This window comes from Staurois parvus, unplaced genomic scaffold, assembly GCF_062004578.1.
Source record: "Staurois parvus isolate SC_StPar_1 unplaced genomic scaffold, SC_StPar_1.0 ptg001046l, whole genome shotgun sequence".
NCBI classification, from domain to species: domain Eukaryota; kingdom Metazoa; phylum Chordata; class Amphibia; order Anura; family Ranidae; genus Staurois; species Staurois parvus.
The window spans coordinates 569,612-587,762 of NW_028318842.1; the positions used below are offsets into that span (position 1 = coordinate 569,612).

Consider the following 18,151-nt stretch of genomic DNA (forward strand, 5'->3'; position numbering starts at 1 on the left):
CATTTTCCATTTAAAACCTCTCATTATCTGGCAGTGTTGACGTTGAAGAGTACAAAAGCATCTTGGCGATGATTACTGCTGTCGATGAGATAAACCAGAACCCCGATCTCCTGCCCAATGTCACCCTGGGCTATCATATATTTAATACTTGTAATGATCCAATGAAAACTTTGGGATATGCCATAAAGATATTGTCTGGAGAGAAGGAAGCTCCCAACTATTACTGTAAGGGAGACGGAGAAGTGGCCGGTTTTATTGGTGAGAGCTCTTTCTTTACGAATATTGCGATGGCCCAATTGCTCAGTGTGTATCGGTATACACAGGTAAGTGATCACTTCTATATATTATGTATGTGTAGCGCTACAACAACATGGATGGGGTCTAGGGGTATGTGGGATGCCCAAGGAACTGTAGAACTTGAGGACAACTTTTTAGCACACACTGTACAAAATGTGGAACAAACATCAGCAACAGCTAATTTAAGGAGCACCGAGTCCCCTTCGTTGTATCTCCTGAGACCCCAGATGAATCCTTCCTCTTGCACCCGGCTGTCCTGAGGGTATCTCTTGGCAAGGCATTCTAAGATCTGTAGTCCCAGATGAGAAGTTGGGTGTTGCACCTTGTAACGGAACCGGAACCCAGACCGCACTGAGTTTTTCCGTTATAGCACAACTTCCCCTGTCCGAACACCATCCACGGACCACACCCTCGAAATCCCTCAGGAAAAAAGACAACACCCAGCTCTTACTAAAACAGGAAGCCAACAACCTTTATTTTACACAAACAACATGTTTTATACAGAGGGCGGGGAAACACAACCAGGAACAGGAAATACATCATCAGCCCACCCTCTCAGTGGGAAGGGCTACAGTATAGGCAGGAAACACCTCATCACCCCTCCCCATCCAACCAGACACAGAACAATGGGAAGCAACCATGTGGCAAAGGACATTGACCAACCCCCACACCAATACACAAACAGTACATCCCATAATAGTTCGCTGGACAGGAAGACACAGCACAATGGGGGGTAGCACATGGTAAACAGACAATGGACAGCCATGTGGCCTAGACAAAGGAACACACACTATACACAGGACTCAGACATTCACATACACACCCTGTAACCCTTAACAGGCACAGGGTGGGTTAAACATAATGATTTGGGGAGATGATACAGAGGTCCCCCCACCCCCAAAAGTCGCTCCCGTCACACACCTGACCGCCCGCTCCCTTTTGTGGAGGAGTACTCATACTGTCCTGTCATGTAGCTTTGTTGGTTGGTAGCTGCTTTCAAGCCTTACGCTGGGCTAGCTCCTTCCCTGCTGACAGGTTGTCCTCCCTAGGAGACTTGTGGCACAGTGGAGATCCTTCTGTCCAGCATCCAGCCAGTAGGTAGGCTCCCCTCCCTGGGGCCTTCTCCCGGGCTCCGCACTCCCGCGCCTTCTCAGTCCATCTTCCACCTGACTCAACTCCAACAATAAACCCTGCTGCTCAGGCTCTGCCACATTTAAGGGCTGTCCTTGACCACACTACCTGGCCTCTTGCCTGGGGATTGGCCAAGTTCCCCTAAATATGCAAATATGGGCCTACTCCCCTCCTCCGCCCCTCTTCCAGAAAGTGCCAGAAGTTTCTGGAAAGATGGTAGGACTCCAGAAGCCCTGACCTGTAGAGCCTCCCACCTTGTCCTGAGGTGAACTCACTACCTCATTGCCAGGCTGGCTCATCCCAGGCCGCTTCTCTAACAAAAATCCTATCTAGCTAGCCTAGAAGGGGCTACATATGTATTATGGCGTGTTCAATAGATGGCTCTGTACAGTCTGGGTGGAATATTTTAGAATTACTTTTCCAGAATGAGTGCAGATCAGTATACCAGAAATTTGAACATTGGGTGTACACAGAGCATTGCAACTTGGGGGGATTATTCAGTGATTATTATCCACAAATCCTTCCGGGTCCACCATTTTGCTTAACAGGTTTAGTTGCTTGAATGAGAGAACACTCCAGGTGGCATGAACTCAGCATGTTCGTTTGGTAGGTTTTTAGAATTGCCTTTGGATCCAGTGCCCAAAATATTAGCTCAGCAATAAGGAGATGTAAGAAAACAAGCTGTGCCATTTGTGGAAGTCTCCTTTATGTAGTTGTTTTAACACCAGTCAGAATTGTATGTATCTGGACCTTTTTGCATTGTGTGTGGAAGATCTATACAGGAAGTATTTTAACTCAATAGAGTAGTCAGTCAGTCGTTTTGCATCCTCACCGGGTGCCACCATTATTTCCAAATGGAAGCTCACCATCCATGAATGTTAGCTTTAAACAAAGTCTATCCTGAACTGTGAATCAGGAGACAGGCGTAGGCCTATCAGGGAACAGGTGTGGTGTAAGGGACCACCCGGCGGTACCACTAGCACTCCACTAAATAGGCGTTCCCAGAGCACGGAGTCTAAGTCCCAGGGTGCTTGTTCACCAGGGCCCCTGATGGTGGGGATGGACTTGGAGCCCCCCCGAGACCAGGTCGTGACTACTGGGCAAACCCGTTAGTGGTAGTGGTATTCGCCGAGGGCTCCCGCGGGGAAGAGCCTGATATGAGGAGGTCAGAAGACCCCACTGGGAGGGATGGATGGATGGATGACTGAGCCGGTGCGAGGTCAGACAAGCCGGGTCGGTAACAGGGAGGACGGTATGGTACAAGGCAGCGGGCAGAGAATAGTCGGGTCACACGCCAGGTCAGCAACAGCAGGTCAGATCCAATAGGGGGCATTCAAGAGAGAGGTCAGGCAAAGCAAGGGTCAGGGCAGGAGAAATTCAGCAAGGTCAGAGCACAATCCGGGTCAGCAACTTACAATACACAGGTTCACAGGATACAGGTAAGACCAGAAGGCACTGAATGACAGCTCAGGGCCATTTAAATATCCCGCCCTGCACTGCCATTGGTGCCCAGCGGGCGGCCACGGCTTCTACTGCGCATGCGCAAACTCGAACGCCGCGGCCGACCCGGACCTAGTGCTTGAGTCCCTGCACAGGGCGGCGCACTGCGCCTGCGCCGGGACCATCGTGGCGGGGATCGAGGAGATCCCTGACATGTGGGTTCCCGTTAGGAGAGGTGATCCATTCAAGAGAGAGCGGTCCATTCTGGAAGAGAGATTCCATGCTCATCAGGCTGAAGGGGTCAAGGCAGCTAAACAAGTCTGAGAAAGCCAGGATGACTAGACAAGTCCAGAGGATTGAGGGAATCTGGTGGTCTGAGAGTAGTGAGAGAGCCTGGAGTGGGAGAGCCTGGAGTGTCAGGAGATCCCGAATTAAGAGGCCAGGGAGTGGGCCTGTGCAGCAGGGTGCTGTAACTACAGACTGACTGAGCAAGGAGAGCTAGGTGAAATGGTCTGAGGGAACAGTGAGGAGAACGTTGGTTCTGCTAAAGAGGGAGCCAGGTGTTACTAGTTTTGATGATAGAACCCCTGCAAGGGCAAGTTTACTGTTGAACCTTTACTTTGGGGTTTAATAAAAGTGGGCCAACAAGCCTTAAAATGAAGTTTTGATTAGCACAAAAATGACTACTATCACTAAAATAATCACCCCCCAAGACCGTACTCAGTAGAGTAGTCAATGACTTCCATCACATTAAGCATCCTCATGAGGTGCCATCAATATTTCCAATTTGAAATCTCACCATCCGTGGATGGAAGCTTTAAACAAAGTCCATCCCACACCGTGAATCCCTTGCAGGTGACATATAGGGATGGTGGGACACAAGTGGTGGGTTCAGAGATCCAAGAAGATAAAGTAGAAGTGCTTGCAGTAAAAATCTTAGCTTCCCTGAGGCATAGCACCAGTGGAAATTCGGGCAGCACAGGAACCCATTTATTGTACTGAGAAGCAATGTCCAAACAGTACAAGAAGTAAATATAGCACAAATTGTGGGGGGGTGTCCAAGATGGCATTCTGAGAAGGTGCACCTTCACAAAGCTCTGTGATATGATCTCAGCTCTTATTAATCCCTGCAGTGCACTGTGTCCCCCGTAGCCTGTTTCTGCACCTCTGTTCCCTGCTCCACAGATTTGCAGAGTGGGCACCGATCCCGAGTCTGTAGTCTGGTGGGATACACTGGTGACTTGGTGCTGTGAGTCCCATTCAGCCTGTTCTGCCTCAATAACAAGCTTTATCCAGAGATCCTGGCTGGGAGGTGAAGGAAACTAGAGTCTTGTAGAGTGGGAATCGCTCCTCAGCCTAAAGCCCTGGTGGGAGACATTGGAGGCTCTGTGGAGTGGTCTCTGCTGCTCTCTATCCTTCTGAAGCAGTTAGTTCCCCTCAACCTGGGTCAAACTTCTCCTTACCCCACCTCCTCAAGAGACTAGTCGGGAGGGAAGAGACACTGCTGCCTTGATTTGTAGAGCTTCTGTTTAGAGATGGGCTGCATGTTCGAGTCGAACACAAGTTTTCCCGCCATGCCCCACAATGCACTGCGCCCTGACAGAGCATTGTGATTGGTCAAAGCAATGTACCTGACCACAGAACATCACCCCCTTGTGACATCATGACAGTATATAAGGATTGCCATCACAGGTGCAGCTGTCAGACAGCAGGGGCCGGCGTGGAGAGCGGAGCGGTTTTTTTTTCCTTTTTTTGGGTAGCGGCAGTGGCGGGCATAATAAAGGACTTTCCAAAAACTGTTGCCTGTCTTTTTTTGCACTACACTTTTTTTGTGACTAGGTAGCGGTACCATGTACCCCATACTCATTCACATTGGGGGCGGGATCTGGGGGCCCCCCCTTGTTAAAGGGGGATTCCAGATTCTGATAAGCCCCCGCCCGCAGACCTCCACAGACAAAGGCCACTGTTGTGGGGAAGAGACCATTGTCCCCATCAATATGGGGACAGAGTGCTTCGGGGGGAGACCCAAAGCAGCCCCCCATGTTGAGGGCATGTAGCCTGGTATGGTGCAGGAGGGTGGGGCGCTCAACCCCCCTCCCCTTTCCTGACCTACTGGGCTGAATGCTCGGATAAGGGTCTGGTATAGAATTGGGGGGCCCCTCAAAATTCATACCAGACCCAAAGGGCTTGGTATGAATGGGAGGGGGGACCCCATGTCATTTAAGAAAAATAAATAAATAGCTGGGAAATGCCGACAATACTTTTTCCATTCAGCTGTCAGCCGGGAACCCCACTGACAGCAGAGACATGTCCGGTTCATGTTCAAAGTTCATGGTTGTACATTCAATTGGGTCAACCGCAAACCAAACAGGGGGGTGTTCGGCCCATCACTACTGCTTTTTAGCCTAGGGACCTGTCCAGAATTGTTGGCAGCCACCCGTTACAACTACTTGGGCAGAGCACTATCTGGAGCTGCAGCCTGCTATCTCCTCCTGATCCAGACCCCCCCCCCCCCCATCCCCAGTGCTATGCTCATAGGGAATAGTGTGCTGCTAACCCACCGACAGGTGCCATGCTGAGTTTGGTCCACGTGGACCCAAAGACTGTACCACCAGCCAATGCTGGGTGTCTGCACTGCACTTTCATCTGCATGCTCCGTGTCCTATATTACTTTTAATTGTTTCACACTCGTCTTTTTGCACATGGTGGTTTTATGCAATGTCAAGGGTTGGGTCTTAGGCCTCCCAAGGTTTTCGTGGGGGATGGCCAGGTCTGGGGAAGGTGGGATGTTTGGGTGTTATATCTTCTGGTTTAGTTTATGTTGATCCTTTTATGCAGCATGTTTTGGGTTTGTTATGTATATTCCACTGTACCTTTGTGTCCTGGGGCAGTGAGATTTTGTATTTACTGCATTTCCTACATTTGTGGCTAATTTCCAGGCACCCCTGAATGTGAGAACAGGAGGCCGTGTAGCACTGTATCCTGCTTCCCCCGCTGCTCTGTCATCTCTCTGACCGCTCTCAAAATGCCCCCTGCTGCTCTTATTCTCTGACCCTTCTATTTTTATCCTCTCCTTTGCTCCAGTTTCTCCTTTTCCTCTGATTCTCCATCCCCCTATGGCTTTAGCTGCTGCAGGGGAGCCACAAAAGGATCTGAATATAAGTACCCCCACACTTCTCTGATCCCCTTCATCCTCAATCTCCCCCAGCACTGATTCCCCGCTGCCCCTTCCTCACAGAGCTGCTAGCCAGCTTCCCTTCCTCTCCCTCCTGTCGGCTGTCAGGCGCTGCTGCTGAGGCATTGGGATCATTCAGGATAGAGAACTTCCTGAATGAACACAGTGAGCAGTTGGTACCAGTCACTCCTTTATTCATTTATTACAGTGACATAGTATACCATGTGCCTAAACAAATTTAAATCTGTAGAAAAGCTAAATCTCTCAACTTCTTTATAAATTGGTACAAGTTTGTTAGTATAGTTTGTGAGATTTCCTTTCAAAGTAACACATTACTTCCCCTCCTCTGCCTCCCATCAGCTTTCAGATGCTGGTGGGGCATTGGGATCATTCAAGATAGAAAGCCGGGGGGATGGTAAACATGTCAGGTTTAACCAACCCCCTTCCTGAATGAACACAGGGAGCAATCAGTACCAATCTCTCTTGTATTCATTCATGGCTGAAGCACAGTAAACTGTGTGTCTAAAGCTGTAGAGAAGCAAAATCCCTCAAATGTATATAAATTGGCCCTGCTACACAAGTTCATTAGTTGAGTTTGTGAGATGCAGTACCACCCTGCATTGTTTTACCAAAAAGCACAAAAACACTTCAGAAAGAGTTCTCCATTGCAAGCTTTTTAATGTATTTGCTTTGACAGCACCGCTGTGACCTGCAGTATCAACCATTGCAAATGTCCCAGCCATTTGAGTACCACATGCATAATGAAACACGTCTGCTCAGGTGAAGCAAAACCTCAATGAGATCATCAGCAAAAGGACAGCATTCCTTCTCAGTGTTCCTCACTCTCCGCATCCACCCCCTACAACATCATAACATTCTCTACATGGGCTGTCTCTATTGACTGGGAGGGACGTCTCACAGGAGGTTTCAGTGGCTTAAAATATGCCACAAAAAGCTGGAAAGGGGGCCTTTGGGGCCAGGCCGAGAACAGTCAATGAGCAAAAGAAGGCTTGAACTGATGGATGATTCTTCTACACCCACCTCACCATTTCCAGAAGCATCATTCCCAAGATACATTTCTCTTCTTCAGCTCCTGGAGTGCAAGAAAAAGTGTCCCCAATACACCACCATGCCCAAATGCTTCCATTCCAGCTTCTGAAATCAGCCCTTTTAATGGGTTTTTTGTGTTGGAACAGGAAGGGGCCATCCCCAAAGTTGGGAGCATGAAATTGTCCAAAATGTCTTGGTATGCTGACGCCTTAAGAGTTCCCTTTAATGGAACTAGGGGGCCAAGCCCAACCCCTGAAAAACAACCCCAAATCCACCAAACTTTACACTTGGCACAATGCAGTCAGGCAAGTACTATTCTCCTGGCAACAGCTAAACCCAGACATGTCCATCAGATTTCCAGACAGACAAGCGTGATTGGTCACTTCAGAGAACACGTCTCCACTGCTCTAGAGTCTAGTGGCGGCGTGCTTTACACCACGGCATCCAACGCTTTGCATTGCACTTGGTGATGGAAGGCTTGGATGCAGCTGCTCAGCCATGGAAAGCCATTCCATGAAGCTCTCTACGCACTGTTGTTGTGCTCATATGAAGGCCACACCAAGTTTGGAGGTCTTAGCTATTGACTCTGCAGACAGTTGGCGACTTCTGTCCATCCAGAATCACTCTCAAGGTTGGACGCAGTCCCTGTAGTTCTCTGATCACAGCAGTTTAACCAGGGAGCCCCGCTGCTGGTCCACAGGGCAGCATCAGGCCATGGTAAAGTACTGCCAGATTTTGGGGTGTTACAGGATTCCTGCGGTGGCTGCTGGTAGGGGTAATCTCCTTCTGCTGATAGGGGTAATCTCCTTCCCCTGCGGCTGCTGGAAGGGGTAATCTCCTTCCTCGGTTGGATACTGGTAGCTGCGACTGCTGGCAGGGGTAATCTCCTTCCTCGGTTGGATACTGGTAGCTGCGGCTGCTTGCATGGATAACCTCCTTCCTCAGTTGGATACTGGTAGCTGCAGCAGCTGGTAGGGGTAACCTCCTTCCTCGGTTGGATACTGGTAGCTGCGGCAGCTGGTAGGGGTAACCTCCTTCCTCGATTGGATACTGGTAGTTGCGGCAGCTGGTAGGGGTAACCTCCTTCCTCGGTTGGATACTGGTAGCTGCGGCTGCTGGCAGGGGTAACCTCCTTCCTCGGTTGGATACTGGTAGTTGCAGCAGCTGGTAGGGGTAACCTCCTTCCTCGGTTGGATACTGGTAGCTGCGGCTGCTGGCAGGGGTAACCTCCTTCCTCGGTTGGATACTGGTAGTTGCGGCAGCTGGTAGGGGTAACCTCCTTCCTCGGTTGGATACTGGTAGTTGCGGCAGCTGGTAGGGGTAACCTCCTTCCTCGGTTGGATACTGGTAGTTGCGGCAGCTGGTAGGGGTAACCTCCTTCCTCAGTTGGATACTGGTAGCTGCGGCAGCTGGTAGGGGTAACCTCCTTCCTCGGTTGGATACTGGTAGTTGCGGCTGCTGGCAGGGGTAACCTCCTTCCTCGGTTGGATACTGGTAGCTGTGGCAGCTGGTAGGGGTAACCTCCTTCCTCGGTTGGATACTGGTAGTTGCGGCAGCTGGCAGGGGTAACCTCCTTCCTCGGCTGGATACTGGTAGCTGCAGCTGCTGGCAGGGGTAACCTCCTTCCTGCTGGGGGTGATGGCTGCTCTATCCGCTGTGCTGGTCTAAGGAGGAGCCTACTCACGCCGTGACGTCACGCCGTCGGAGCATCGTGGAGCTCCGGTGGCCATTTCTCTTTAGGGACGGTTAGATCCACGTTTTATTACTTTGGATGCATCTGCTTTTTTTACCAATAAACTATTTGCTGTTCCTTAACCATACTACACTGTGGGCTTCTTTCCGTTTCTGACCCCTTGCGGGGAGCATTTTTCACCCTAGACAACCACTACCCTGTGTATCCAGAGAGGGAACCTCCTGTCTTATCCTGTGAGAGCTGCACCCATTCATCCCTTAAGGGGAACTCTGGACACTCCTGGATTTACAACATTAAAGTCCCTGGATTCCATCATCCTCAGAGGGAGAGACTGTTCCACTTTTACAGCCCAGATGACTACATGTTGATACCAGGATATATACCTTGCACATTTATAGTGCACGTCCGGTGAGTGCGCATTTCTCATATTTACATCAGATTCCAGCACCGGATTGAAATTTGTGGGACTATTTGCTCCAATATTATTATTAATTTTTGCTTCTGCTACAGACTTTGCTTTTTTACATATTTTTGTTCAGTTACCCTAATATTTTACTTGTCACCATTTGGGTATATTATAGTGAATTACTTTATCATTTTTCTCTATTTCTAGTAGCGCTGCACTGTTTTATGTTATATTTGTACTAGGATTTATGTTGGTTCTCCTGAGTGTACAGCGGCTTACAGGGAAAGCGCTCACTTCCATTTTATTTATACCACTTCTGTCACACTGAAGGTTAACCATGGGGACACTAGAGAACTTCCGATGGTTAATCAACCAGAAGAGTCACCTTGTGCTAACCCAGAACCTGGTATACCTAGGCGCAGAAATGAACACTTGGGCAGCATCAGTGGCGTTACCAGAGGACAAGAAGTCAGGCATCCTGAAAACAATGTCAGTAGCCCAGAACGGGCTCTACCTTCCTGCAATAGAATGTATGCTGCTGTTTTCCTCCCCGAAGAATACCAAACTACCTAGTTTTTTCTCCAGGATCAGCCACCCACAAGCTATGGAGGTGGATGCGTTAACTATGGCATGGAACTTCAGGACTGCGTACGCTTTCCCTCCAATTCCAGTGATTCTCAGCTTGCTGCGCAGAATACACCTGGAGAGGGTGACGGGTCTATCAGTAATACCAGATTGGCCAAAGAGACCCTGGAACCCGCTACTCCGTTCGTTGAACATCAGAGAACCACACCGTCTGCCAGTAACAATGGATCTGCTCATGCAGGGACCCATTCGGCACCCCGCTCTGGAGAAACTCAGGCTGACGGCCTGAGTCTTGATAGGCAAAGGCTGATCAATCTAGGCTGCTCGACTAAGGTCACAGATACCTTGATGAGAGCCAGAAAGGACAGCACCAACACAGCCTATAGCAGGATATGGGACAAGTTCATGGAATTTGCAAACAGGCATGGCTTTGCGCATGATACCCTTAGAATCTTCCACTTATTGGAATTCCTCCAGGTGGGGCTGAATATGCGTCTGTCTGTGAGTACTCTGAAGGCTCACGTTTCCGCCCTCTTGGCTTTTACAGGTACCCTATGGGCACCAGACTCTTTAGTGGTTCACTTCTGTAAGGCAGCTATCGCGTACCTGGTGTTAGAGGCCAATGGAGAGACAGCTTCCCTTCTGGCTAAGTTCCAGACTCCCCTGAGACTGGGACAGCAGGAGTCAGGCCCAAAGTAGCACAGGTCACCTGTAGGAGTGCTTGTTGGTGGTCCACCAAGGAGCACAGCTGATGCATTGAGATCTGCAGACAGGTGGTGCCTATGTAAGGTATGCAAGCCTTCTGGGAAACAGAGGATCACAGGATAGCCGGTTCAAAACCGAGGTCATGTACCAGGTGGAGATCAGAGCAGACGTAGTCAGATGGGATACACAGAGGAGCAAGAGAGAATATCCATTAGCAAAGCCAAGGTCAGATCAGGGTTAAGCAGAGAAGACAGGTCCAAGAGCACGCCGAGTCGGTATCAGGAAATCACAGATCACAATAGCACAGGAACAAGGTACTGGGAAGCCAGAGATCAACCAGCACCTGAGTGTAGGGCAGGGATTCCTTATAAAGGCTGTTTGGCACCAAATTTGACCTGATGTGAACTTCTGCGGCCATGCAAGGTGCCAGGTCTCCTAACACCTCTGCCGAGGACAGAGCCCTGACAGTGCCTCCCCTAAAGGGCAGGTTCCGGATGCCTACTTGGGCCATCTTGTCTGGATATTTGGAGTAGAACTCTTGGAGAAGTCTGGGGGCATGTATGTTGTCCTTTGGTTCCCAGGAGCTTTCTTCAGGAGAATCAAGAATTGGATTTGCCTTCCCCATTTCCTGCAGTCCAGGATTGATTCTACCTCGTATTCTGCATCCTCCCCAACTGTTATTGGCGGCGGAGGTGGTTCCACTCTTCCTGGAAATGGGTCATGAACCGCTGACGTGAGCAGAGAGACATGGAAGACTGGATGAATTCTATATGATTCAGGGAGAATCTGGATTGATTTCTCGTTTGATCTGAAAGGGGCCAATGTATCTTGGACCGAGCTTCCGTGATCGGCAAGGAAGTTTCAGATTCGCTGTAGACAACCAAACTTTGTCTATGACCTTCAGAGAAGGATTTCCCCTCCGTTTCCTGTCATAGTATTTTTATAGTCTGTTTGCGATCTTTGTATGAACTCTTGGAGAGCTCAATAGTTGTCCTGTATCCTGCTGACTCTGTCCTGTACTGCGGGTACCGAGGTTTCGAGTATGGTATCTGGCACACAGGAAGGGTGGAATCCGTAATTAGCCCAAAATGGTGACTGATTCGTAGCTGAATGGACGGAATTGTTGTAAGCAAATTCTGCTAATGGGAGTAGGGATGTCCAGTCATCCTGGGAAAAGGCGGAGAAACATTGTAAATATTGCTCTAACATTTGGTTCATTCATTCAGTTTGGCCATTACTTTGAGGGTAGTAAGCAGATGATAGGCAGAGTTCCACTTTCAGGGTTTTGCATAGGGCTCTCCAAAACCTGGAGGTAACTTGCACCCCTCGGTCTGAATCAATATTACTGGGCAGTCCGTGTAGCCTACCAATTTCCTTGATAAAGGCATGTGCTGTCTCAGGCACAGACAGAGTACATATCATTGGCAAAAAGTGGGCCATTTTGGATAGCCGATCTATCACCACTAGGATGGTAGTAAACCCCTCAGAGGGCAGCAAGCCCACTATAAAGTCCAATGCAATAATTTCCCAGGGGTGATTAGGAATGGAAAGGGGACTCAGCAACCCCCATGCCTTGGGTTTTGTCTCCCTTGCTGCGTAGACAAACTGTGCAGGATTTTACATAGGCTCTGCAGTCTTGACTTAAGTTGGGTCACCAAAAGGATCGCTGGATCAGTTCCATTGTTTTTCGGGCTCCGAAGTGACCAGCAAGTTGATGGTCGTGGAATGTCTTGAAAACTTGGGATCTTACCTCCTGGGGTAAAAAGAACTTATCCTGGTGCCAAAGAAAGCCATCCTGCCTCCTTAATGAGTCCTGTTCAGGTCTGGTGCACCGTACAGAGGCCTGTTCAATCAAAAACTTAAGACTGAGCTGGATTAATAAAAAATTTTGGCCAGACAGGATGGTATTGGCGGCAAAGGTTCAACTGAATCCAGGAACATATGAGATAGAGCATCTGCCTTCAGATTTTTGGATCCTGGGCGGTAGGTGATATGAAAATTGAACCTGGAGAAATATAAGGCCCATCTAGCTTGCCGAGGTCTTAGGCGCTTGGCGGATCTTAAATATTCCAGATTCTTATGATCTGTGAAGATCATAATCGGGTGACTAGCTCCTTCCAAATGGTACCTCCATTCTTCAAAAGCCGTTTTGATCACCATAAGTTCCCTGTCGCCTATGTCGTAGTACCTTTCAGCTTGGCTTAGTTTCCTGGAGAAAAAGGCTACCAGATGTACAGAGCTTTTGGGCCTTGGCATTGCGAGATCACGGCTCCTGTAGCCACCTCTGATGCGTCCACCTCCAGGATGAAGGGAAGTGTTGGTTCTGGGTGTCGTAATACAGGAGCAGATGTAAATTGCTTTTTTAATTGCTCAAAGGCTATTTGTGCTTCCTGGCCCCAGAGAAAATGTGTATGCTGGTGAGTGAGTTGGATAATAGGGGCAATAATGGTTGAAAAGCCCTTGATAAACTTACTTCCGATAGAAGTTGGCAAAGCCCACAAATCTTTGGACCCCTTTGTCAGTATGTGCAGGCCAATCCAAGATGGCGGAGATTTTCTGAGTATTTATGGGGATTCCTTCAGTCTTTTCTGCCTTAGTGTACAGGCCATACATCCTCAACGTAGTCAGTACCCTCTTAACATGGTCTCGGTGGACTTCCAATAACTTGTAGAAAATCAAAAATGTCCTCCAGGTAGATGATCAAGAAGAGATCGAGATATTACCTGAAGATGTCATTCACAAAGTGTTGAAATGTTGTAGGGGTGTTGCATAATCCAAACGGCATCACAAGGTACTCAAAGTGCCCAAAGCTCATTCTGAAAGCGGTCTTCCACTCATCGCCTTCCCTTGTGCAAACTAAATTGTAGGCCCTTCATAAATCTAGTTATATTAACACTCGGGCTGCCGAAACCTCTGAAATAACTCGGGAATGAGAGGGAGTGGGTACTGATTCTTAATGGTGATCTTGTTGAGTTCCCTACAGTCGATGCAGGGATGGAGAGTGTGACATAAATGTACAGATCTGAGTAGCTGAAATGTGACCTGTAGCAATATGTAATCGTAAATTTAGTTCAGTCCTTGTTATTAAAGAAATATTCAGTCATAGGTACTCAGAGACAGATGGTCATCAATTAGCATCTGAAAAGAGACACAGCTTCCTCAGGCTGGAAGTGGCACCTGGGTGCTAATAAGATTTTGCCACCTATACATAATCAGACTTTGCCATTTTCCTGAAGCTTAAAAGAGAAACACAGATGTTTTGGCTTCATGACACCAGGGGGGCTCCAATCTGTCTAGAGAACTCTAAAAGTACCGTATTTTTCGCTCCATAAGACACACTTTTTTCCCCCAAAAAAAGGGGGGGAAATGTCAGTGCGTCTTATGGAGCGAATATAAAGCGGCTGGTCCGGTATTTCTGCCGCCACCATGTCAGAATACCGGGCCGGCCGCTCAGCTGTTCTCTCCTGCAGGGCCTTACCTGTTCCTTGCTCCAGCGCTGCACAGTCTTCCCGCGCTGGCTTCTGTGACAGCCGGGTGCCCACTGCGCATGTGCTGTGCTTTATGAATGATCCGCTGTCTTCTGGGACACATGACAGGTCCCAGAAGGCGCCGGGCCATTCACAAAGCGCAGCACATGCGCAGTGGACACCCGGCTGTCACAGAAGCCAGCCCAGGAAGAAGAGGGAAGGACAACTCTGCAGAAGTGAGAGCGGGTACCTGTCAAATTCAGGTACCCGCTCCCCCTCCCTCCCTAAAGGTCAGCAGTCTCTGGTCATTCCCTGCACTGTCTGCAGTCTCTGGTCATCCCCTGCACTGTCTGCAGTCTCTGGTCATCCCCTGCACTGTCTGCAGTCTCTGGTCATCCCCTGCACTGTCTGCAGTCTCTGGTCATCCCCTGCACTGTCTGCAGTCTCTGGTCAATCCCTGCACTGTCTGCAGTCTCTGGTCAATCCCTGCACTGTCTGCAGTCTCTGGTCATTCCCTGCACTGTCTGCAGTCTCTGGTCATTCCCTGCACTGTCTGCAGTCTCTGGTCATTCCCTGCACTGTCTGCAGTCTCTGGTCATTCCCTGCACTGTCTGCAGTCTCTGGTCATTCCCTGCACTGTCTGCAGTCTCTGGTCATTCCCTGCACTGTCTGCAGTCTCTGGTCATCCCCTGCACTGTGTCCGCAGTCTCTGGTCATCCCCTGCACTGTGTCCGCAGTCTCTGGTCATCTCCTGCACTGTGTCCGCAGTCTCTGGTCATCTCCTGTAGTATGTCCGCAGTCTCTTGTCATCTCCTGTACTGTGTCCGCAGTCTCTGGTCATCCCCTGTACTGTGTCCGCAGTCTCTGGTCATCCCCTGTACTGTGTCCGCAGTCTCTTGTCATCTCCTGTACTGTGTCCGCAGTCTCTGGTCATCCCCTGTACTGTGTCTGCAGTCCATTGGTTCAGAATATTTTTTTTCTTGTTTTTTGCCTCTAAAACCTAGGTGCGTCTTATGGAGCGAAAAATACGGTATATACATACAGTGAAGAACAGAAGTATTTGAACACCCTGTGTTTTTGCAAGTTCTCCCACTTAGAAATCATGGAGAGGTCTGAAATTCACATTGTAGGTGCATTCCCACTCTGAGAGACAGAATTAAAAAAAAATTCAGGAAATCACATTGTATGATTTGTAAAGAATGTATTTGTCTCGCACTGCTGAACATACGTATTTGAATACCTAAGAAACAGCAAGAATTCTGGCTCTCAAAGACCTGTTACTGCGCCTTTAAAAAGTCCACCTTTAGTCCACTCATTAATCTAACTTAGTAGCACCTGTCTGAGCTCTTTTAAGACACCTGTCCACCCCACAGTCAGTCAGGCGCCAACTACTACCATGGGCAAGACCAAAGAGCTTTCAAAAGACACCAGAGACAAAATTGTGGACCTCCACAAGGCTGGAAAGGGCTACGGGGCAATTGCCAAGCAGCTTGGTGAAAATAGATCAACTGTTGGAGCAATTGTTAGAAAATGGAAGAGGCTGAAGACGACTGTCAGTCTCCCTCGTACTGGGGCTCCATGCAAGATCTCACCTCGTGGGGTATCACTGATGATATGAAAGGTGAGGAATCAGCCCAGAACTACAAGGGAGGAGCTGGTCAATGACATGAAGAGAGCTGGGACCACAGTTTCAAAGGTCACTGTCGGTAGAACACTACCCAGTCATGGTTTCCAATCATGCATTGCACGGAAGGTTCCCCTGCTCAAGTCATCACATGTCCAGGCCCGTCTGAAGTTTGCCAATGACCATCTGGATGATCCAGAGGAGGCATGGGAGAAAGTCATGTGGTCAGATGAGACCAAAGTAGAACTTTTTGGTCTAAACTTCACTCGTCGTGTTTGGAGGAAAAAGAATGATGAGTTGCATCCCAAGAACACCATCCCTACTGTGAAGCATGGGGGTGGTAACATCATGCTTTGGGGGTGCTTTTCTGTGAAGGGGCACGACGACTGCACTGTATTAAGGAGAGGATGAATGGGGCCATTTATTGTGAGATTTTGAGCAACAACCTCCTTCCCTCAGTCAGAGCATTGAAGATGAGTTGTGGCTGGGTCTTCTAACATGACAATTACCCGAAGCACACAGCCAGGATAACCAAGGAGTGGCTCCGTAAGAAGCATATCAAGGTTCTGGAGTGGCCTAGCCAGTCTCCAGACCTAAATACAATAGAACATCTTTGGAGGGAGCTGAAACTCCGTGTTTCTCAGCGACAGCCCCGAAACCTGACAGATCTAGAGGAGATCTGTGTGGAGGAGTCGGCTAAAATCCCTGTTGCAGTGCAAACCTGGTCAGGAACTACAGGAAACGTTTGACCTCTGTAATTGCAAACAAAGGCTTCTGTACCAAATATTAACACTGATCTTCTCAGGGGTTCAAATACTTCTGTTCAGCCGTGCAAGACAAATAAATTCTTTAAAAATCATACAATGTGATTTCCTGAATTTTATTTTACATTCTGTCTCTCAGAGTGGGAATGCACCTACAATGTGAATTTCAGACCCCTCCATGATTTCTAAGTGGGAGAACTTGAAAAAATGCAGGGTGTTCAAATACTTCTGTTCCTCACTGTAGCTCAAAGGAGTATGTTTCATCCCTCATAAAAGCTAAAATATTAGTTGCAGAGAGATGAAAATACTTCCTTCTGATGGGGCACTCTGCAGGCTACATCGGCATATAAAAACTATATTTGTGGCCTATGTGGAATGCCAGAAAAATGCAGGAAATGGTTATGTGGCGCTGCAGTGCGATAGCGGAACAATGATTGGTACTGTTGCGATCGGATTGATGCGCTGCTGTCAGAAATTCAATCCCCGACTTGGTGATTCAAGCCGGTCTTGGTTCAATTGACTTTCGGCAGTTCAGCACCCAGAACATCCTGTGGGCAGGTATAGGAACACCCCCCAGGGTCAATTGGCCGAGAACTAATGTCCCACTTACATCCATATCCCCATATATTGAGGACCCTGACATTAGGACATTGTAGTTCGTATAGAGCTGGTTCGATCGACTAACGGATTACGGACTCTCTGACTTGCTCCAGTCGCAGGATAAATCTTGGTAAAAGTTTTATTTCTGTTTTATTCCCTTTTATTTTATAGTGAATAGTCTATGTGTGTCTTCTTGTATTTTTTGCATTTTTTGTAACTTTTTATACTTTGTACATATTTTATGCACTGCCCACTTTCAGGATATTAAATCTTAAAATTAATAAAATACTTCTGGGTATTTAAGCTCGGGCTCATATCTCCAGAGAGATTAGATTGTATTGTATTTTAGTATTTTTATACACTCGGTCAAGTTCATTGCTTGTGTGTATGCAATTGCACTGCGTGTTGGCAGATTGCGTGCAGATTGTAAAGGTAACACATCTGCCAGACGGACATCTGTGTGTGTGTGGTGTCCCAACAGGCCAGTAAAGCTGTTGGATGGTGGCAAGCTACCATTTGTGGTGTGTCTGGTGTGGGGGGTGTGGATAGTGGAAGAGTGATTCACACCGTGATTCTAGCTTGTAGGATAGCTGGAAATATTTTATTAGATAAAATCTTGCGACCAGCAACAAAATTTCTTACAAAAAGGTATAAAATACATATATACAAAATAACTAAATACAAAAAAAACATACAGTCAGGTCCATAAATATTGGGACATCGACACAATTCTAACATTTTTGGCTCTATACACCACCACAATGGATTTGAAATGAAACGAACAAGATGTGCTTTAACTGCAGACTGCCAGCTTTAATTTGAGGGTATTTACATCCAAATCAGGTGAACGGTGTAGGAATTACAACAGTTTGCATATGTGCCTCCCACTTATTAAGGAACCAAAAGTAATGGGACAGAATAATAATCATAAATCAAACTTTCACTTTTTAATACTTGGTTACAAATCCTTTGCAGTCAATGACAGCCTGAAGTGTGGAACGCATAGACATCACCAGACGCTGGGTGTCATCCCTGGTGATGCTCTGCCAGGCCTTTACTACAACTGTCTTCAGTTCCTGCTTGTTCTTGGGGCATTTTCCCTTCAGTTTTGTCTTCAGCAAGTGAAATGCTCAATCGGATTCAGGTCAGGTGATAGACTTGGCCATTGCAGAACATTCCACTTCTTTGGTTGCTTTTGCAGTCTGCTTTGGGTC

At 48.1% G+C, this 18,151-nt stretch overlaps 1 protein-coding gene across 1 annotated transcript in view; it reads left to right on the plus strand.

Moving 5' to 3' along the window:
• The first annotated feature begins 272 nt into the window (after positions 1-272).
• The window catches only part of LOC149440908 (vomeronasal type-2 receptor 26-like), a 72,790-nt gene continuing 54,911 nt past the window's right edge, over positions 273-18,151 (plus strand). The window contains exon 1 of the mRNA XM_089657998.1: positions 273-323. Coding sequence (XP_089514124.1) covers positions 288-323 — 36 coding nt within the window. The 5' untranslated portion in view covers positions 273-287. The remainder of the gene's footprint in view (positions 324-18,151) is intronic.